Genomic DNA, 20,363 nt, shown 5'->3' with positions numbered 1-20,363 from the left:
TCATATCGTTTAGTTTGTAGATTGCTATGGAATGATTTGAACCGTTGGATTTCCTATTGGATGGCTTGTCCATTTCCCACTCTTGCTTTGTCTCTTAACGCATGAATGCCATGAAAAATTGATATATCAGAAGAAAGTAGGTTTCACCGTTCGTAGCTCTTTATAATGCCAAAATTTGTTACGATCTCATTGGAGGACTGTTGAGAATTAAAATTTTCTGAATGTTTAATCACACTGGTAAGAATTAAGGTTGAGTACATAACTGTTGTAAATTTTATGTTCGCAATATATGTGCTATAATGATTGTAATCGTCTCCTTTTACAGTTTAACTTTTTGCTTTCCAAAGGACACTCATTGTTAATTTGAGATATAAGATCTTTAAAGTGCATTTAGGTTATTTGTAGTGTCGTATACTAAAGCCAGGTGCTTACATCGCCATTGTTGGAAGATCACCATCAGATCTTGATTGATAAATTTTTCTCCTATACTACTAAGGTTTACTAATGCCTAAGTTGATTTGATAGAGATGCTGATTTGTAATCATACCAAGCTTAGAGTGACTAATCTAATGGAAATCGATGGTGCATGTATCACTAGCAGTAGGTGAAGGATCACTAATCGCTGCGGCTATTCATCTTTTTAGCAGTACTGTCCTACATATCTTTTAGAATTTATATTTTGTCATCATCGATAAGCCTCCCTTGGTATTCATTTTTTTGTCACCCTCTTGTGTATAACCTGCTCTTAATGTTGTTTGTTTATATGGCTGTATATACGTATAATTTTAACTGTCCAAGGTATCTTCTGTCGATTTCCCTAAGCTTGTATCTTTTTGGTGATCACTAACTTAGAGCTTTAGTTGCACCTTCGGAAACTGATAGCCAAGCCGTTAGTAAAATTGCTGTCAATTAAAGTGGGATTCTATAGAATCCTTGTTTCCGTAACCTTCCATATTTTAATAATCAGTTTCTTGTCCCCTTTAGCTTTTTCCCTGGTTTAACATGTCAATAAGGGGTGGAGAATTACTGTTTCATAACTTTGTTATAATACCAGGTAACATCTGGAAAACCGGAGTATAAGAATAAGGGCGAAGAGTAGTGCAAAAGTTAACGATTGGGTGGCTTCTATTAACGATGCGGCTCTTAGACCCCCTGAGGGGTTGGTGCCATCCTCATCGCTTGGCTCATTTGCTCCCCCGCTTCCTGTACAGATGACCCGAGGTTTAACAGATTGACGGCAAGTCAGGCCAGTGTTTCGTAGATGGTGGAGCAGCTTTTGCAGCCATGGCTGCGGCCATTGAAAATGCTAAATCTGAGGTGTGCCACTTTTCACTGTGCGTGGAGTGTTCGACGATGAGTTGATGTCTTACTATCCAACTGATACTGATTTGTCTTGTAGATTTCATTTGGTGGCTGGTGGTGTGCCCAGAACTCTATCTTTAGGCCCTTAGACTCTCTACATCTTCCAGATTGATAAATTGTTGGAGAACAAAGCTAAGCAGGAGTTCAGGTACGTACTACCAGACATCTCATGTACTTAGTAGCTATTTATGCTTCTTTTAGGGCTAAGGAGATCTTGCGCCTATCTTTCTTTACCTATAGTACCTCCCATTTTTTCTCACTGTGTAATACTTATCTTCCATTACATTGATAACTCTTGCTTGAAGTTCATTTTTATCTCTTTGTTATTGAGGCTATTCTTCTGCCTCTCTCCCCCGACTTCTTTTCCTACGGCTCTTAAACTTATTAGTGCCATTGCAGTGATATTATCCTTGTTTTCCTCTCCAAATCAGTTCATCAGTTTCTTTTTATTCATCTTCATTCTCTATCTATGTTTCTAGGAGCCATTATTTCGCATACTATAACGTGGCTGGTGACAACATTTGTTCTTCCAATTACTTGTATAAGTAGCTATAATCTTCTTAGTGCTAAGGAGAGCTGGCCAGATGGATGATTATAGTCATCGCTTGTTTATTGAAGGCTATACTCTCTTGGCAGCTCGTAAGACTATTGGCCTTGCAGTGAATATTGAGTTGCTAAATCAGTCATTGTTTCTGTTTATACTGGTGACGAATTGAATTAGTAAAATATAAATAGTGTTGGATGGGATCATTTCTTCCTGTCCTCTCAAAATTGCATTGGTAGTTTATTCAATGCTTTTATCCTCAGGGTAATTCCTGGTTAGAGTAAATGGTGACTCGTTTTCTTGACTTTTAGTCTGGAGGGGTAGGTTTCTGTATTTCATAGTTTTATGAGTGTAAGAGTTTTATATACTTCTACTCAAGGAGGTTGCTTCTGTTCTTCCCAACAGTGTAGACATGTAAATTTCATGCACTGTTTCGAATCTCAAGTTTTCATTTGCTATTACTATCACTTTTCAGATATACATCCTTATATACAAGGAGGTTGCTCTTGCTTTAAAGATCAACAGTGTATATAGCAAACGCAGGCTTCTTAGCATTCATGAGAATGTGAGGGTACTTCGTTATCCTGACCACTTCTCTAGCGGTGTCTATCTCTGGTATGATATGGTGCACAGTTCTAATATATTTCTTTCTTGTTTATTAGTTCTAATATAACTAACCACAAAATAAACAGAAATAACTTTGATTTCTACTTCTGCATGTCTTTGCAGGTCCCACCATGAAAAACTTGTCATCGTCGATCATCAGGTTTGCTTCATTGGAGGGTTGGACTTGTGTTTTGGCCGGTACGACACGTTTGAACATAAAGTAGGAGATAACCCTTCTGTGACATGGCCTGGAAAGGACTATTACAACCCTAGGTAAGAATTTCCCTTTCACAACAAGTATTAACAGATTTTAGTATTGCGAACTAAGAGGCGAGTTGATTTTTAGATGTAAAATGGAGTCTCTTTTCAGTTTACCAAGTTTACTTTTTAAATAAGAACAAATTATCTGTCACGTTTTCAGTAATTTTGACTGTGATGTTTGAAGGTATACTGTTTGGTGCTTTCCACCAATCAGATATTGGATCTCCAATACAAACCAGGATTGCCACATTTCATCTTTCTGAATTGTACCCTCTGATTACTGTTTAAACGCCATTAAATTTTCTGCAGAGAATCTGAACCAAACACTTGGGAGGATGCTCTGAAAGATGAGTTAGACCGAAGAAAATATCCACGGATGCCTTGGCATGATGTGCATTGTGCTTTATGGGGTCCACCTTGCCGTGATGTGGCTAGGCATTTTGTTCAACGCTGGAACTATGCTAAGGTTTTTACATTTATCATGACCTTTCTTCTATCTGTTTGATGTTGGTGTCATTATCGTAAAAATAATCAATGGTTGTTTCCTATGACTGAAAAAAAAACTGTGATTGTTTCAGAGAAACAAAGCACCATACGAAGATTCAATTCCGCTTCTTATGCCTCAACATCACATGGTTATACCCCACTACATGGGAAGGCAAGAGGAGTCGGACATTGAATGCAAGAATGACGAAGACAGCATTAAAGGGATTCGAAGAGAGGATTCATTTTCTTCTGGATCATCTTTGCAGGACATTCCGTTACTTTTGCCTCAAGAGCCAGTTGATGAGGATGGTTCGAGTAGGGGGCATAAAGCAAATGGTACTAACAGTAGAAATGGCCCATTCTCTTTCCGGAAATCCAAAATAGAACCAGTTGTGGGAGATACTCCTATGAGGGGCTTTGTAGATGATCGTAATGGGCTACATCTTCCAGTGGCAAAGCGTGGTTCTAATTCAATTGATTCAGAGTGGTGGGAAACACAAGAACGTGGTTATCAGGTCGGGTCGCCAGATGAGAGTGGACAAGTCGGTCCGAGAACTTCATGCCGCTGTCAGGTGGGTGTTTTGGAAGTTTATATGTACCATTAACCTGTCGCATTCTCAATTTATATTGCACATATGCTATTCTCGAGGTTCCTCTTCCGTTTTCTTCTTGCCTCCCGTCAATATTACACTGATTGCACCTATTTTCAGATTATACGAAGTGTGAGCCAGTGGTCTGCTGGAACAAGCCAAGTTGAAGAGAGTATCCATTCTGCTTACCGTTCTCTCATTGATAAAGCTGAGCATTTTATCTACATTGAGGTATTTGTTATAAAAAAAATTCTTTATAGAATTACAATTTGACAGCATCATGTAGAGTTTTATTAAAACAACCTGCCATATTCGCATTATACAAGTAGTGGACATAGGTTCACAGGTGCTCCATTTTTCTGACTTCACATCTTGTGCTATCCAGAATCAGTTTTTCATATCAGGCCTTTCTGGAGATGACACGATAAAGAACCGTGTCTTAGAAGCGTTGTACAAGAGGATTTTGCGTGCCCATAACGAAAAGAAAAGTTTCAGAGTTGTTGTTGTTATACCTCTCCTCCCGGGGTTCCAGGTTAGTTTCCATTTAGAATGCTGCATCATTTTCAAAATAAATTTCCTCTGATATGCATTTGTACCTATGTACCTTGCAGGGAGGTATTGATGACAGCGGCGCAGCATCTGTTAGAGCCATAATGCATTGGCAGTATCGAACCATGTACAGAGGACATAATTCAATATTGAACAATCTTTACAAAACCGTTGGCCCAAAGGCTAATGATTATATCTCCTTCTACGGCCTTAGGGCGTATGGTAAACTTTCCGAAGATGGACCTGTCGCCACTAGTCAGGTAACAAATTAATTATCTACGGGTTAGATTTGCAGAGTTGCCTTTCTAGAGGATGCATTGTTTCATGTGTTATGTACCGACTGCTGAAAATGTGAATAATATATCTTTCTCTCCGTGCAGGTGTATGTTCACAGTAAAATCATGATAATTGATGACCGTGCAGCACTGATTGGATCTGCCAATATCAATGACCGGAGTTTGCTTGGCTCAAGGGATTCTGAGGTCAGTATTTTCACACCTTTTCTTTATTAAAGAAAGTACTGGTGCCTCTACATGTTATAGCGGAGTTTATACTCAGTGAGGAATTGATTTAAGAATAGTACATGCTGAATTTTGTAATACCATATGTATGCTGAACATTAAGAAGCATAACATGCTTGTGTCCTTTTTATATCAGATTGGAGTACTAATCGAAGACAAAGAATTGGTAGATTCGCGCATGGCTGGAAAGCCATGGAAGGCTGGGAAATTTTCTTTAAGCCTTAGGCTCTCTCTTTGGTCAGAACACCTTGGACTTCGTAGTGGAGAGGTTTGCATCATATCCTTAAATCGTTTCTCTATGTGGGCTAATGTTTATACAGTATAACCAACGGAGTCATGAGCTTTCAGTATATAAACATATTTAATACTTCAAATGCCATGGAAACTACTCTTAGAAACTACTGTTGTACTTTCACCTAATGATTTAAACCTCCCCAGCCTGAAGTTTCAGTCAATGTTTGTGACTGAAGAGTGTCTTCAAGACTCTTAATGCTTCCCCTGGTTGTACTTACAATAATGCGATCTTTGGCTTTTTGTTTCCAGATTGATCAGATAATTGATCCCGTTTCTGATTCAACCTACAAGGAGATATGGATGGCAACTGCAAAGGTTAGAAACATAGTTACATAATCAACGTTTTAATTTCAATGGCCACATATATAACCTGTGAGCTATTTAAATCCCAATGCAGACAAACACGATGATATATCAGGATGTCTTCTCTTGTGTACCCAATGATCTCATCCATTCAAGGTACAATTCTGGTTTATCTTTCACTTTTCCATCTTTGGACACTATCATATGATTCCTCCTGGGTATATACGCAGAATGGCGTTCAGACAAAGCATATCGTATTGGAAGGAGAAACTGGGACACACAACAATCGACTTGGGAATAGCACCGGAGAAGCTGGAGTCTTACCACAATGGAGACATCAAGAGAAGCGATCCAATGGACAGACTAAAGTCGATAAAGGGACATCTAGTCTCTTTCCCTTTAGATTTCATGTGCAAAGAAGATCTAAGACCTTTCTTCAATGAGAGTGAATACTACGCATCCGCTCAAGTCTTTCATTGAGATCTCGAATCTATTCAGCGACTGTTCTACACGGGAAAAAACTTCATTGCTATCTTTAACCAATTCATTTCATATGTTTATGGGAAAGAATTAAAGATGTCTGTATAGGGAGGGATATGTGTGATGTTGGAAACAAGAGGGAACTCGGAAGAGAAGCCATTTTGCTATGTTTTGGTTGCTCTCTTCCGAGGTAAAGAAAGAACCAATTCATTTTCTATAAGTTAAATATTTAGTATATTATACTCGACTTCACATTTGTTACTCACATTATTTGTAGTTTATGTAAAAGTACTGAATAATCTAATGTCGGTTTCGAGATCCCTGAGCGGACATGTGACATGTTTGTGCCCTTTGTTGCTTGGCTCAGAATCAAACAACTCCATCTTTGCCACTGGCATCTCTTTGTAGTGACATAGTTTGTTCTGACTGCTTATATCTGCTTGTGGGATACAAGTCGCAACTTACAAAATAAAAAGTATACCATGTGGAGGATTTGGTGATCAATTCTTTATCTTTACACAATAGGTATACAAGATAATCGTCGAAAGAGGTTACAAGAATTAGCTGAAATGATAGTAAATCATTAAATTGAACTTCTTTTTGAAAATATGATTATATTTATACGGGTTTGAATTCGGATGAAAACGTGGAAACTAGTAACAATCCAAGCAGAAATTATTAAACTACAGTATATGTAAATCAGTGGCCTGCTTTGTTAGTTTTTTCATCAAATTTGTTAGTTTGGTTAACAGAGTTAGTATGAATACTGATTCTGTTTGTTTGATGACAAAAAAAAGTAATTTACTAAATTATATGTATTTCTTTTTCCAATCAGAAATTACTAAACTATATGTAAAGTCAGGAGAATTTCAAGAAATGACAGATTTTTTTTGGGACTCATTTGTTTCTTTCAAAGAGTGCTTTGTTAGTTACTTCATCAAATTTATTTGCTTAATAATATTTAGTAAATGATATGTATATCATTTTTGTTTCATCCTCTCCCAAATAGTAATTCGATTTGGATTGCTAATCTGCTCCATTGTGACCATACACTTATCATAATTCTATGTAGCGCAAGATAATCTATATTATCTCTTTCCATATTTTTTGTGTAATAATTATTCAAACTTAATTTTAAATTTAAACTCGTAAGCACTGGTATCCCTATGGATTACCTAAGAAATCTAGCCAAGTGGACATGTATAAAATCTAACATATGCACTAGGGCGCATATATAGTTAGGCATAGATCATAGATTAACAAAGTTGATTATTAAATCGCAAGGGAAAGCAAAGGAAAAGGTCAATTAAAACTCCATATAACATGTGATTGTATTTTTTTTTTGAAACACTAACATGTGATTGTATACACACGTAACACACCTAATAACAAACTAATCCAGTCTCATGTCTTGATTGCATACATATACTGTATGTATATATTCCATTTGATTTGTGTATATATAAGAGTATATGACGCAAACATCTTGCAACTTATACCACTTTGTGTTTATACATGTACTGTATATCGTAAATTCGTAACGATGTCGTGTCTATTTTATTTTTGGCATGTTATTACATAATTTGAATGATAGGAACGTATCGTCTGACTACGGTGTAATAAAATAATTTCTTTTCTTTTCTTAAAGATAAGAGTTGTTACGGATCAAAGGCACTGACCATTAGCTTTTAGATTCGAGTCTCTCTCACAGCCACAACTTTTATTGACAAGTGCTTATTGTTTAACAAACCCCCACATGATATCATTTTATATTTCCACCACATTCATTAATATACTGATTTCTTCCACATCCACATTTAATCAAGACTTTTTACTAATTTAAAGCATATACATCTCTATCATAATGAGGTACTAAGCGACTATAATCTATTCATTTGTCGGTCTTAAACTGTATTATATGTGGTGATAAAGTTTCATTGGTTTATTCACTGTGGTTGTTGCAACGCTTTTTTGTTGCATCCGAGTCATTTGACCCCAAAATTAACGTATGTGACATGTCCATTTTCTTCAATTTGATGATTGCGTTGAAATGAGATCTTCACGGCTCCCACGCCTAACACTTCCATAACAAATGCATTAGCCAATATGGCAATATATGCATGTATATATATTATAGATGTTGTATATAAACAATATTTTAATCATACAGATACCATTCTCTTAGTCTAAAATACACCTTTATAAATAAATAAAAAATACACCTTATACACCCTACATGTATTTTCGGCTGTAGTACAATAGCTCGTGTATGTATAACTCGTTTACGAGTTCTATGTTCGTGTAATTATTTTTTTTCTTCGTGTAATATATTGTTTCAGCCTTGTATATGTAAAATATATGTTGAATTATTTTAGACTATTTTCTTCAGATATATTTTTTCATGGTTTATGTTGTTACGCTATTTCTATGTATATATACTGATATACATTTGAGTTCGAACGTGTTAATTCTTAATTTCATAAGTCCTTTTAATTATATAGGACATGATACGTTTTATCATTTTAACTTTGTTTTACCAATGGAATATACATATACGTTTCCTTAACCTAACCAAATAAAGCCATTTGTTATATTGTTATAGCCTTCAACTATATTAAATAAAAATGTCGTCAACTTTATGCTTAGCATATACGTTTCCTCGTGGACATGTATTTATACGTGTATATGTATAAAATAATAAGGATTAGAATAGTCGAAGGAGAGAAAGACAAAGATGATGAGTCACAGAGACGATTCACCAGCGTATAAGTAGTTAATCCAGCAAAAGTAAAAGTATTCAATAGAGAAACAACGGCCAAGAATATTAACCGGAAATTTGGTAATTTACTAACAAAACCTTTGTTCTTCTGCATCTTGAGAAGCTGCAACAATCATGTTTTATATATACCTAAGTTATCGTATCACTTGTCATAACTCATTATACATATATAGAGCTAATATATATCATTACTTGTAGGATCGTTAGAGCACTAGAGAATGGTGCTTTTGCCTGCATTTTTGGACGGTTTGGCAAGAAGTGTATCGATGAAGAAAGGAAAATATTTATCTGAATATGAAGATGGAGGTAAAGAGATCGCAAAATCGATGATGAAAAATTCCAAGAAGAACTCGACTTTGCTAGGTTCCTCGGGCTTTGTTAGCTCCGAAACTTCCAAGAGATTTACCTCTATATGTACTAATAGAGGTGAGAAAGGAATCAACCAAGATCGTGCCATTGTTTGGGAGGTACACTTTACATAAATATACTATATGTTAGGTAACTTCTCCTTCCATGTAACCGATGATTATATAGTTATGATGTCTATAACTTAGTAGCTAAAGTATATATGATCGTTGAGAAATTACAACATCATATGTTTTATGAATTTGTCTATGCATGATATATAGGGTTTTGGATGCCAAGAAGACATAACATTTTGTGGGATGTTCGATGGACATGGAGCATGGGGACATAAAATAACCAAAAGAGTAAAAAGGTTATTTCCAGCTTCACTGCTTTGCCAGTGGCAACAAACTCTTGCATCCTTATCATCTTCACCGGAATGTTTCTCTCCGTTTGATCTTTGGAAGCAAGCTTGCATGAAAACATTCTCTATCATCGATCTTGATCTCAAGATCCATCCATCCATTGATTCTTACTGCAGCGGCTGCACCGCTCTCACCGCCATCTTGCAGGTACATATCTTGTAACCATACAATTATCATTCTTAACCAAATGATATAATAAGTTCACATAGAAAAATGCTAACTGTTGAAATATGATTTTTTTGCATTTGAAGGGTGATCATCTTGTTGTAGCAAATGCTGGTGACTCAAGAGCAGTAATAGCAACAACTTCTGATGATGGAGTCGGTTTAGTGCCGGTTCAGCTATCAGTTGACTTTAAACCGAACATTCCAGGTACTATATCTAACCTCTAAAAGCTTTTTCACAATTAGTTATATTCAGATGGAGAGATTATACAAGATCTGAAATTAAAATTGGTACGTATTACTACCCGGTTAAACAGAGGAAGCAGAACGGATAAAACAATCGGATGGACGGTTGTTTTGCCTAGATGATGAACCGGGAATGTACCGGGTAGGCATGCCAAATGGCAGGTCGCTTGGTTTAGCTGTCTCAAGAGCGTTTGGAGATTACTGCCTTAAAGACTTCGGTTTAGTCTCTGAACCGGAGGTGACATACAGAAAGATAACCAGCAAGGACCAGTTTCTCATCTTGGCAACCGATGGGGTAATATATATATCAGTATAATCAGTTTTGAATCAAAAGCAAGATAAAAACACATAAATATATAATCATGTATGTGTGTGTGTATGTAGATGTGGGATGTGATGAAAAATGATGAAGCAGTGGAGATAGTAAGAGGAGTGAAAGACAGAAAAAAGAGCGCAGAGAGATTGGTAAAGAAAGCTATGATGCTTTGGCGTAAGAAGAGAAGCAGCATCGCCATGGATGATATCTCTGCTCTCTGTCTCTTCTTTCACCCTTGTTAATCTATCTTCTTTAACCTCTAATAAGTAATAACTCATACACACATCAATGTTTTCAGCTTCAACAACCAAGATGTGATACATATGCATTTACATAGTGTGTATATATGATAGATGATGTTAAGAGAGTGGTTGTGATTAGAAATGGGTGATTAAAAGTTTCGGCATGTTTTTGTAAATTGGTGTGTAACGGTCATTGCTCATTGAAGAAAAAATGATTAGGATTAGAGCCTGGAGGATCCTGATAGGATACAAGATGACGTACAAGTTGATGCTGAGGTGGCACCAAGAAGGACAACGAGGCCACACAAGATCAACCGAAAATATCTGCACAATTAAATGGTTTCAGTAAGTTATTTGAATTTCAATAAGAGAACAAGTCAAAGCACATGTTCTCCACTTTTCCCATTTTCCTGCAATGTAGGAGTCAATGACTCCACTTTCCCTTTCACGTTATTTGCTTCTTGTAATCTCTATTTAAAGAAATGAAAAAGACAAAAAGAGGTAGACTTATCTACCCAAAACTACTTGTGTTCTTATTACTTACGATCAACATTGAGATCTCTTGGCAAGGGACTTATCAGTGGTATCAGAGCTGGTTACTTTTTTTTTCTTTCTCGTTGACGGGTATTCTATAGACTCAACGCTCAACAGAAACTTCAAACTTTTCTTTCTTGTGTTTATCACCCTTCCTCCACAATTCCGCCTCGCACCACAAAAACTCTACAAAAAACAAGGCCGTGGCTCAAAATCTTCGGAAAGAGACCATGGCCAACAACCGGGAACGCATCGACGATCTCGAATCAAGCATGGGCTTGGTCCAGGATGAACTCATGAAACTAACAACCGGTATCAACGACAAGTTCCGAGGATTCGAGGACTCAGTCAACCGTTCCATTGCTGATTCGTTCAAGGAGATGCGGGAACTTATCCTTGGCCAACGTGAAACAGGGTCCAGCGCATCAAATCCACGCCGCGCCGAGGACCCGCGTACACGACAGGACGACGTTAACCCTTTTGCACTTGCGCCCAATCCACGCCGCCACTTAAAACTTGAACTTCCGAGGTTCAGCGAGGGCGATCCGACAGAATGGATCACAAAAGCCACACAATACTTTGCGTATCATGACATCACCGGAAATCAACGTGTGAGCTTCGCCTCTTACCATCTAACGGAGGAAGCCAATGAGTGGTGGCAAGCAACAGTCAAAGCTCTCGGAATCGATCTGCATCTCATTACTTGAGAGAAATTTGAGAGCGAACTGATGACTAGGTTTGGTCCTACTCGGAGCGCCAACTTCCACGAGGAATTGTCTAAAATCCGTCAAACCGGAACATTTCGTGAATACCAACGAGCTTTCGAGAGACTACGAAAGAAAGTCTCCAACTGGTCTGAGGAAGCACTCGTCGGGACTTTTCTCGGGGGCTTACATCCCAATATTGCCGATGATGTCCGGATGTTCCAGCCAAAGACGTTACAGGAAGTCATCAACCTCGCCAGGATGAAAGACGACCAACTTCAAAAACAAAAGCGGAGCTTCACACCTCGCAACTACTCAAGTTCCTCTTCTTCTCAACCCAAGTCCACTACTCCAACAACAAATCAACAACGTTCAACACAGACCCCTATGAAACTCACTTGGGAGGAAATGAAGAGAAAGCGTAGTCTGGGTCTCTGCTTTAGTTGCGACGACAAATACACTCCGGGTCACAAATGTGTTACTCCGCAACTCTTCATCATGGAGAGCATCAACGACGCTGACGAAGAGGACGACGATATTGACGACAGCGACGACACACCGGAAATCACCCTCAACGCCCTCACCGGTTGGGACTCACCAACAACAATGCGCCTCCAAGCCATTCTCAACCGCCAGAACCTCCACGCACTCGTCGACAGTGGTTCAACCCACAACTTCATCAGCGAGAAAGTGGCTCATACACTCCGTTTGGTTGAGACACCGACGAAAGCCTTTACTGTCCGAGTGGCCAACGGTGAACCATTACGATGTCACCGCCAGTTCAACGACGTCACAATCCAGATCGGCACCGCTCACTTTCAGGTCACATTGTACGCACTTCCTCTGGTGGGCCTCGATTTGGTCTTGGGTATCCAATGGTTACAAGGTCTTGGCCCAATACTCACAGATTGGAAAGCCCAAACGCTGCAGTTGAACTGGGAGGGTCAAACCCATACTCTAACTGGGCTTACCAAACCACTGATTCGGCCCACAACGACAGACGATGTCGAGAAGGACCTCCGACAAGGGAATTTCCTCCTTGCGATCTGCTCTCCGGCGCCACCACCAGAATTACAAGAGCTTAACGACGACATCAAACTACTACTTACTGAATTTGATGGGATTTTCCAAACACCAACCGGTCTTCCACCACAGCGTGAGATCGAACATCATATCACACTCAAGGAAGGTACAAATCCAATCAACGTTCGTCCTTACCGTTATGCCTACTTTCAGAAAGATGAGATCGAGAAACAGGTTGCCGATATGCTCAGCGCCGGCATAGTCCAGACGAGCTCCAGCCCCTTCTCTTCCCCGGTCCTCCTAGTGAAAAAGAAAGACGGATCATGGCGCTTCTGTACCGATTACAGAGCGCTCAACTCTGCCACAATCAAGGATCGCTTTCCGATTCCCACTGTCGAGGATATGCTAGACGAACTGCACGGTGCCGCCTTCTTCACTAAACTCGACCTCACTGCTGGTTTCCACCAGGTTCGAATGCACCCCTCTGATGTTCACAAAACTGCTTTCAGGACGCACCATGGACACTTCGAATACCTCGTTATGCCATTTGGCCTCTGCAACGCGCCTTCAACGTTCCAGGCCCTTATGAATGACATCTTCAGACCATTTATGAGGAAGTCTGTACTCGTCTTCTTTGACGATATTCTCATCTACAGCCCAACTTGGGAGCTTCACCTCCAACATGTTCGAGAAGTCTTTAGCGTGATACAGAAACATCACTTGTCGGTGAAATTCAAAAAGTGTGAATTTGGTAAAAGAGAGCTCGAGTACTTGGGTCACATTATCTCCAACACTGGTGTCAACGTCGATCAGTCCAAAGTCAGTGCAATGACAGCTTGGCCGGTTCCTACTACAGTCACCGAGCTTCGAGGTTTCCTCGGCCTCACAGGATACTATCATCAAGCCTTCAACAAGCTCAAAACCGCCATGACTACAACACCAACTCTTGCCTTGCCTGACTTCTCCAAACCTTTTGTCATCGAAACCGACGCTTCCGGAGATGGTATTGGCGCTGTCTTATCTCAACAAGGCCAACCTATTGCCTTCATGAGCCGCTCTCTGGGTGTACAGAAGAAAGCTTGGTCAACCTATGCTCGTGAGATGCTAGCAATCATCGTCGCCATACGCACATGGCGCCCTTATCTCTTGGGGCGCAAGTTCACAATCCAAACCGACCAAAGAAGCTTGCGCTACATGTTGGAACAACGAATTCTCACTCCGGAGCAGCAAAAGTGGATGGCAAAACTTGTAGGGTACGATTACGAGATCGTTTACAAACCTGGAAAGCTTAACTCTGCAGCAGATGCTCTTTCACGGGTTCCGGACAGTCCTCTCCTTGCAGCAATCTCAGTACCTCAGTCATCCTTTTGGACAGACCTCCGCGACTTGGCCTCACAGGATCCTTACCTCAAACGCATTGGAGCCACCACAACAGCAAATTCGGGTCGTCCTTACTCGTGGCGCGATGGACTCATCTGCTACAACAACAGAGTCGTGATCCCACCAACGTCTCCTCTAGTTCAGCAACTACTACATGAACATCACGACACTGCACTAGGAGGCCACTCAGGTGTGCTTCGAACCTTTAAACGCCTATCTCACCACTTCTACTGGCCTTCGATGCACAGAACGGTCGCTGACTACATCTCTCGATGCGATAACTTGCCAACGCACCAAGTCTCAGACTATGTCTCCCGCAGGTCTCCTTCAGCCTCTGCCTATCCCTGAGCAGGTTTGGGAAGATATATCCATGGACTTCGTCGATGGGTTGCCACGGTCTGGTGCCTTCACTTCTATTCTGGTAATCGTCGATCGTCTAACCAAATTTTCCCATCTTGTCGCCTTGTCACATCCTTACACAGCGTCCACTGTTGCGGCTAAGTTCATCGAGACAGTAGTTAAACTACATGGTCTGCCTCGTTCGATACTTAGTGACCGTGATCCGATCTTCCTCAGCCACTTCTGGAAAGAGTTATGGCGTCTCTCGGGTACAACCTTACGCATGTCAACAGCTTACCATCCACAAACCGACGGACAGACGGAGGTTGTCAACAGATGCATTGAACAGTTTCTAAGATGTTTTGTCCAGCAGCGACCTAAGCAGTGGAGCTCTTTTCTACCTTGGGCTCAATACTGGTACAACTCTACATTCCACTCCAGCACCAACACAACGCCTTTCCAAGCTCTCTATGGCCGTTCCCCACCTGCAATCCCACGGTATGAAATTGGTTCAACACTTGTTGGTGAACTTGACGAGCAATTACAGAACAGAGACGAGTTACTTACAGAACTCAAACACCACCTGGAGACATCAAACAACAGGATGAAACAACAAGCAGACGCGAGTCGACGAGATGTTGAGTATAATGTAGGCGACTGGGTTTACCTCCGCCTGCAACCATACCGCCAGAAGACAGTCCTCCGACGTTCATCTCAGAAGCTGGCCAATCGTTACTATGGCCCATTTCAAATAGAATCACGGATTGGCAAGGTTGCCTACAAGCTCACCTTACCTACCACCGCACGCATCCACCCAGTCTTTCATGTCTCGCTATTGAAGAAGAGAGTTGGCACTGATGATCCGATCTCCATCCACCTACCGCCACTGAAGGAGTCTGGTGCACTTCGCCTTGTTCCACAACAGATATTAAAGACACGTGAAGTCAGTAAAGGACCCGCGACAATCATTGAGCTACTTGTTCATTGGAAGGACTTACCACTTGAGGAAGCCACTTGAGAGGAGCAAACACAATTCACAACAAGCTTTCCACTGTTTCAGCTGAACCTTGAGGACAAGGTTCTTTCCGAGGACGGGAGTGATGATAGGATACAAGATGACGTACAAGTTGATGCTGAGGTGGCACCAAGAAGGACAACGAGGCCACACAAGATCAACCGAAAATATCTGCACAATTAAATGGTTTCAGTAAGTTATTTGAATTTCAATAAGAGAACAAGTCAAAGCACATGTTCTCCACTTTTCCCATTTTCCTGCAATGTAGGAGTCAATGACTCCACTTTCCCTTTCACGTTATTTGCTTCTTGTAATCTCTATTTAAAGAAATGAAAAAGACAAAAAGAGGTAGACTTATCTACCCAAAACTACTTGTGTTCTTATTACTTACGATCAACATTGAGATCTCTTGGCAAGGGACTTATCAGATCCAAGTGAGTTGAATCATTAGAACTGAGCCAACTATAAGGAAAAATGATATCAGATTAAAACATAGTAACAGAGGTTTTTAAGGACTGCAGAAAAGAAAAAAAAAGAGGAGATAGAACACAGATTCAGGTTTCAAGGACTTTCTTGTTTGCAGATAAACGGATATATGAGAGAAGTGATTAGGCTAACCAGTGTCCTTGAGCCAACGACTCCAGACAAGGCCTTCTTGAAAAGAATGGAAGCAAAAGTAGGGGAATCCAAGACCAGCCTTCTTATTGTTCGGCTTGAGTGAAAGTCTTCCAGAATGTGCTGTGAACTCTTTTCTCTGATTCACATTTAGTGGTTACTACTTACTAGTTAGACCAATTACGGTTGTTTCATTTATGTCGTTGGCTTACTAATAGCATCTCATAATTCTAGATTGAGTATTTCATAGTTGACACAGAGAAGCGTATTTCATAAATATCATTTCAATATAACTTATTATTGCAATTACAATCTAAACTAAATATAAAAACTAGACTAATTATGAGAAGATATATTTAGGATTTTTAAAAATTGTGTTTTGAGTTTGTTTTCAACTGTAATATTAAGAGCTTGCACTAATCAAGCCCATCTCTAAAAGAGATGCAAGTGAAAGAAGCGAAACTAAACATGTTCTTTAAAAGTCTAAGAGGATATTGTTCAGGGTGGTAGAAGCAATTTCATCTCAAGTTGTACCAGAATAAGCTAAGAGGATGTTCAGGGTGGTAGAAGCAGTCTCACTTAGCTCACAGTACAATTTCAATATAATAGCAGATAACCCAAGCAACCACCCTTAAGTATCCTGGTACTTGTAATAGATGTTGCCGAAAGCGTCAGTGTGATGAGACCCATGTGGTTGTTGGGTACTTCTGCCCAGAATTCAGTTGGTGGGCAAGTAGATTCCCTGAGCTTGGACTTGAAAGTAGCTTGAAAAAATATGAAAACTGAAAATTTTTATTTTGAAAAATAATGTATTTTTCTAATTTATATATATTTATTTGAAGTTTACTTAAAACTAGAGGGTTCAAAATCATTGAAACAAAAGCGACGATGATATCGGACCTTCCAAGGGATGTGGCAGAGGAGGTGCTCTCTAGGCTTCCGGTGACATCTCTGGGAAGAGTACGATCTACTTGTAAAAAGTGGAACACTTTAACCAAAGATGAGGGGTTTATAAAGAAGCACCTCGGTAAGAATCAGAGGAGGAAGGTGGTGATGTTGCTGGACTATAAGGTTTATTTGATGAGCATTGATCTACTCACTCCACCATCTATAGAGCGTATAGGCAAGCTCGTTAGCCTAAACCACGAGGATCCTGCTGCTGCTGCTGCTGATGGAGTCGACATATCTTGCATCTTTCACTGCGACGGTTTATTGTTATGCATCACCAAAGACAAGACAAATCATCGGCTTGTTGTTTGGAACCCTTATAGTGGGCAGACAAGGTGGATCGAACCCAGAGATTCTTATAACAGATTTGATAGGTACATGTATGCTCTCGGATACAAGAAGAATAATTGCTCTCTCCACAAACTGTTGAGATTTGTGGATTTCTACGACCCGAGTTTAAAGCGCCGTGTTGGCAAGTTTGAACTCTACAGTTTTAACTCTAACTCGTGAAAAGTTGTTGATGTCGACCCTGAGTGTAGACTGAAGTGTTATTACCGTGGCGTGTCTCTCAAGGGGAAACACTTACTGGTTTGCTGAAGAGAAGCTTGTCGATGTAGTAGCTCCAGGAACAGATCTTCGTGATTTCTTACTTTGTTTTGATTTTACAAAAGAGAGGTTTGGGCCGCGTGTGCATCTGCCTTTTCACTCCTTCGGAGACATAGTGAGCCTCTCTAGTGTTGGAGAAGAGCAGCTTGCTGTGTTATTTCAGGAACAAGGTTTTTCTCTACACACGGTCAAGATTTGGATCAGTAGCAAGATCGAGCCCGATGCAGTGTCGTGGAACAAGCTGTTCCTAAGTGTTGATACAGAACCACTCAAGGGTTTTCCGTTTCATTATTCCGGTGAGAGTTTCTTGGTTGACGAGGAGGAGGAGGAGGTGGCAGTGGTTCTTGATGAAGCCAGAGATGAGGTTGGCCGCATTACTCGCAACACTGCTTGCATCATTGGTAGAAATGGACACTTCAAACAAGTGGATCTCGGAGGAGTCGTAGATCCTTCTCTTAACCTCCCCGCAGACGCATGTCGTAGCCCACCTGTGTTTGTGTGCTCTTATGTTCCTAGCTCTGTTGAAATCATGTAAACTGCACACACACACACTCACTCACTAAGGTTATGAATGTTTTGAGCTGAGCGGGTGTTTCAATGTGCCGGACACTTTTTAGTCACCATTCATACATCGCTTTAATTTTTTGATTTCTTATATAACGTAACGAAACAATAACAAGTGCTGGACCAAATTCTACACAAGTTTTATAAATCGGTTTTGGAAAGAAAAAGCTTCGGCTGCAACTGGTTTTAAGTTAGAGGAATAAGATGAATAGGATGAATTCAGAAAAACAGAATACAAACAAATGGATTAATAGCAGTTACAAAAATAAAAAGAATAGAAATATAAGTATATTTTTAGAATTATATTAGTATAACTGATCTTAAATTTTAAAATATAAATATATTATATGTATTATGCAGTTACAATATTTGTTATATATGTCACAATTTATATTTTTGTTTTGGTCCGATTATTTTAGTATCTAATCCTTATTCTGCTATTAGCATTAGAAGCCAAGGCAAATAGAGTATCTATTAATTTGTTGTTGTCGTTTTCTTGTCTCCAAACATGGCCTATGCTTTCTTCACTCTTATTTGTATTTCCAATCAAAATACTTTTGTGTTGTGATCTTGTACGGCTTCTTCCACCATGTATTTGATAACTATGATGAAGCAGTGGAGATAGTAAGAGGAGTGAAAGACAGAAGAAAGAGCGCATGCTCTGTGTCTCTTCTTTCACCCTTGTTAATTTAATTCTTCTTTAACCTCTAACAAGTAATAACACACAAACATATCAATGTTTTCAGCTTCGACAACAAACTTGTGATATTAATTAAAACATATGCAACTAAAGATCGAGTATGAGTACATTGTTAAAGGTGGGGGGTTTGAAGCTGCATTAAAGTAATAAACCATAGAAGGAAGAAAAAAAACAAAACTTTGACATAATCCCAGATTCTCTAAAACCTAGTAGAAACCTGTTTGAAAAGACTGAAACACAAACCGCCAAGTGATTCAGCAGTACTGGCTGTGCATCATTCGGGCTTCTTGGTTCCTGTGATCTTTAGAGCACCTTCGTCCACCAACACTTGCAGCTCTTCCTTAGCCATCTCACGCACTTGAACATCTTGAGTCTCTAAGAAAGCAGATAATATCCTTGAACTGTAGAAAAAGAGGAGATTGAACACAGATTCAGGTTTCAAGGACTTGCTTGTTTGCAAATAAAATGGATAATGAGAGAAGTGATTCGAGGCTAACCAGTGTCCTTGAGCCCATGAACGACATTTTCCAGACAAGGCTTCTTAAAAAGAATGGAAGCAAAAGTAGGGCTGTCCAAGACCAGCCTTCTAATTGTTCGGCTTGAGTGAAAGTCTTCCAGGATGTGCTGTGAATTTCTTTTCTGATTCTTCGGGTTTCGGCTCTGCTGCTACAGAGGCAATGGCTTGGTACAGCTCACGCAGATTCTCGCTCAGAGTTGGCAAAAGAATACCATCACAGCCTCCCACGGCCACCTGATATAAGTAATAAAACACAGCTATTTAACTCTCTCCTATCGTTCTTATAACAGGACTAAAAAAATGATAGAAGCCAAAACTCAATACCTCATACATGACTTCTTTGGCAAAGTTAGACTTCAGGAATTCCTCAGCGTTCTCCACACAGACATCAATAAGCCGCTGTTCAGCAAATTTAAGAATGTCTCATGAGTGGTAAGAAAACTACAGTAAAACAAAATCTACGAAACGAGTCACACTCAAATATACCTCAGCAAGGCCACTCTTGACTAGCAACTCCTGCCTTCTCAAAAGGGGATCTTTTTTACTGCCAGCAATTGTGACATTTTCTTCAAGACCGCTCTCTTCAGTTACAGTATCTTCTTGCTCGTCTTTCTCCTCCTCAGCAGATTCTTTGCCATCTGAGTCCTTTGTCTCAGACTTATCCTGAAATTGGATGGTAATTGGTAAATACAGGCAAGTTTTACATCCAGCTTAGTTAGGTAGATAGTGGGGTTAATTCCTATACCATTAGCACAGTGATGGAAAAAGACAGTTCAAGAGAGGCCAAATCATCACGACTGAAATAACGTGAAGAATTGGATGAAGTAACTGCAATAGTGGTCTCATACATTCTGCACAAAAATTTAAAAGCATACGTTAGTGTGACACACCCAAGAATCTGGAAG

The 20,363-nt window shown here is 39.8% G+C and overlaps 3 protein-coding genes and 1 pseudogene across 4 annotated transcripts; 3 read left to right on the top strand and 1 right to left on the bottom strand.

The window, feature by feature from the left end:
* The first annotated feature begins 2,339 nt into the window (after positions 1-2,339).
* Positions 2,340-6,243, top strand: LOC125594249 (phospholipase D zeta 1-like). The gene is made up of 12 exons (XM_048770519.1): positions 2,340-2,521; positions 2,636-2,785; positions 3,083-3,239; positions 3,352-3,831; positions 3,970-4,080; positions 4,235-4,381; positions 4,461-4,658; positions 4,779-4,880; positions 5,056-5,187; positions 5,463-5,528; positions 5,611-5,672; positions 5,747-6,243. Exons 3-12 carry the CDS (start codon positions 3,150-3,152, stop codon positions 5,994-5,996), a joined length of 1,638 nt encoding a protein of 545 aa, XP_048626476.1. The 5' UTR covers positions 2,340-2,521; positions 2,636-2,785; positions 3,083-3,149; the 3' UTR covers positions 5,997-6,243.
* Positions 6,244-8,641: 2,398 nt separating this feature from the next.
* On the top strand, positions 8,642-10,655 carry LOC125594250 (probable protein phosphatase 2C 41). 2 transcript variants are annotated; one of them, XM_048770520.1, is made up of 6 exons: positions 8,642-8,835; positions 8,974-9,242; positions 9,405-9,692; positions 9,797-9,917; positions 10,027-10,250; positions 10,340-10,655. In XM_048770520.1, exons 2-6 carry the CDS (start codon positions 8,994-8,996, stop codon positions 10,511-10,513), a joined length of 1,056 nt encoding a protein of 351 aa, XP_048626477.1. In that variant the 5' UTR covers positions 8,642-8,835; positions 8,974-8,993; the 3' UTR covers positions 10,514-10,655. The 2 variants fall into 2 exon arrangements, with proteins under 2 accessions (XP_048626477.1, XP_048626478.1); XM_048770521.1 differs by lacking the exon at positions 8,642-8,835 and having other exon boundaries at positions 9,139-9,273; positions 10,340-10,513.
* A 6,356-nt stretch (positions 10,656-17,011) lies between these two features.
* On the top strand, positions 17,012-18,287 carry LOC125594247 (annotated as a pseudogene).
* A 701-nt stretch (positions 18,288-18,988) lies between these two features.
* LOC125594248 (pumilio homolog 24-like) lies at positions 18,989-20,309 on the bottom strand (the record flags this gene model as incomplete). Its single annotated transcript, XM_048770518.1, has 5 exons — positions 18,989-19,342; positions 19,439-19,692; positions 19,783-19,857; positions 19,945-20,168; positions 20,254-20,309. Coding segments are annotated over 4 exons (520 nt in total), but the record flags the coding sequence as incomplete, so codon positions are not given.
* Between the last annotated feature and the right edge of the window lie 54 nt (positions 20,310-20,363).

Source organism: Brassica napus (genome assembly GCF_020379485.1).
Source record: "Brassica napus cultivar Da-Ae chromosome A5 unlocalized genomic scaffold, Da-Ae chrA05_Random_23, whole genome shotgun sequence".
NCBI classification, from domain to species: Eukaryota; Viridiplantae; Streptophyta; class Magnoliopsida; order Brassicales; family Brassicaceae; genus Brassica; species Brassica napus.
This window is presented reverse-complemented; position numbering and strand designations above follow the sequence as displayed.

What these genes read in the sequence shown, in the direction of transcription:
- LOC125594249 (XM_048770519.1), top strand. Translation starts at nt 3,150, where the DNA reads ATGCCTTGGCATGATGTGCATTGTGCTTTATGGGGTCCACCTTGCCGT. An exon ending in CTCTCCTCCCGGGGTTCCAG is followed by an intron (nt 4,382 to 4,460) that starts GTTAGTTTCCAT and finishes TGTACCTTGCAG; the next exon opens with GGAGGTATTGATGACAGCGG. An exon ending in TTGGCTCAAGGGATTCTGAG is followed by an intron (nt 4,881 to 5,055) that starts GTCAGTATTTTC and finishes TTTTTATATCAG; the next exon opens with ATTGGAGTACTAATCGAAGA.
- LOC125594250 (XM_048770520.1), top strand. Translation starts at nt 8,994, where the DNA reads ATGGTGCTTTTGCCTGCATTTTTGGACGGTTTGGCAAGAAGTGTATCG. An exon ending in ATCGTGCCATTGTTTGGGAG is followed by an intron (nt 9,243 to 9,404) that starts GTACACTTTACA and finishes CATGATATATAG; the next exon opens with GGTTTTGGATGCCAAGAAGA. An exon ending in CTCTCACCGCCATCTTGCAG is followed by an intron (nt 9,693 to 9,796) that starts GTACATATCTTG and finishes TTGCATTTGAAG; the next exon opens with GGTGATCATCTTGTTGTAGC.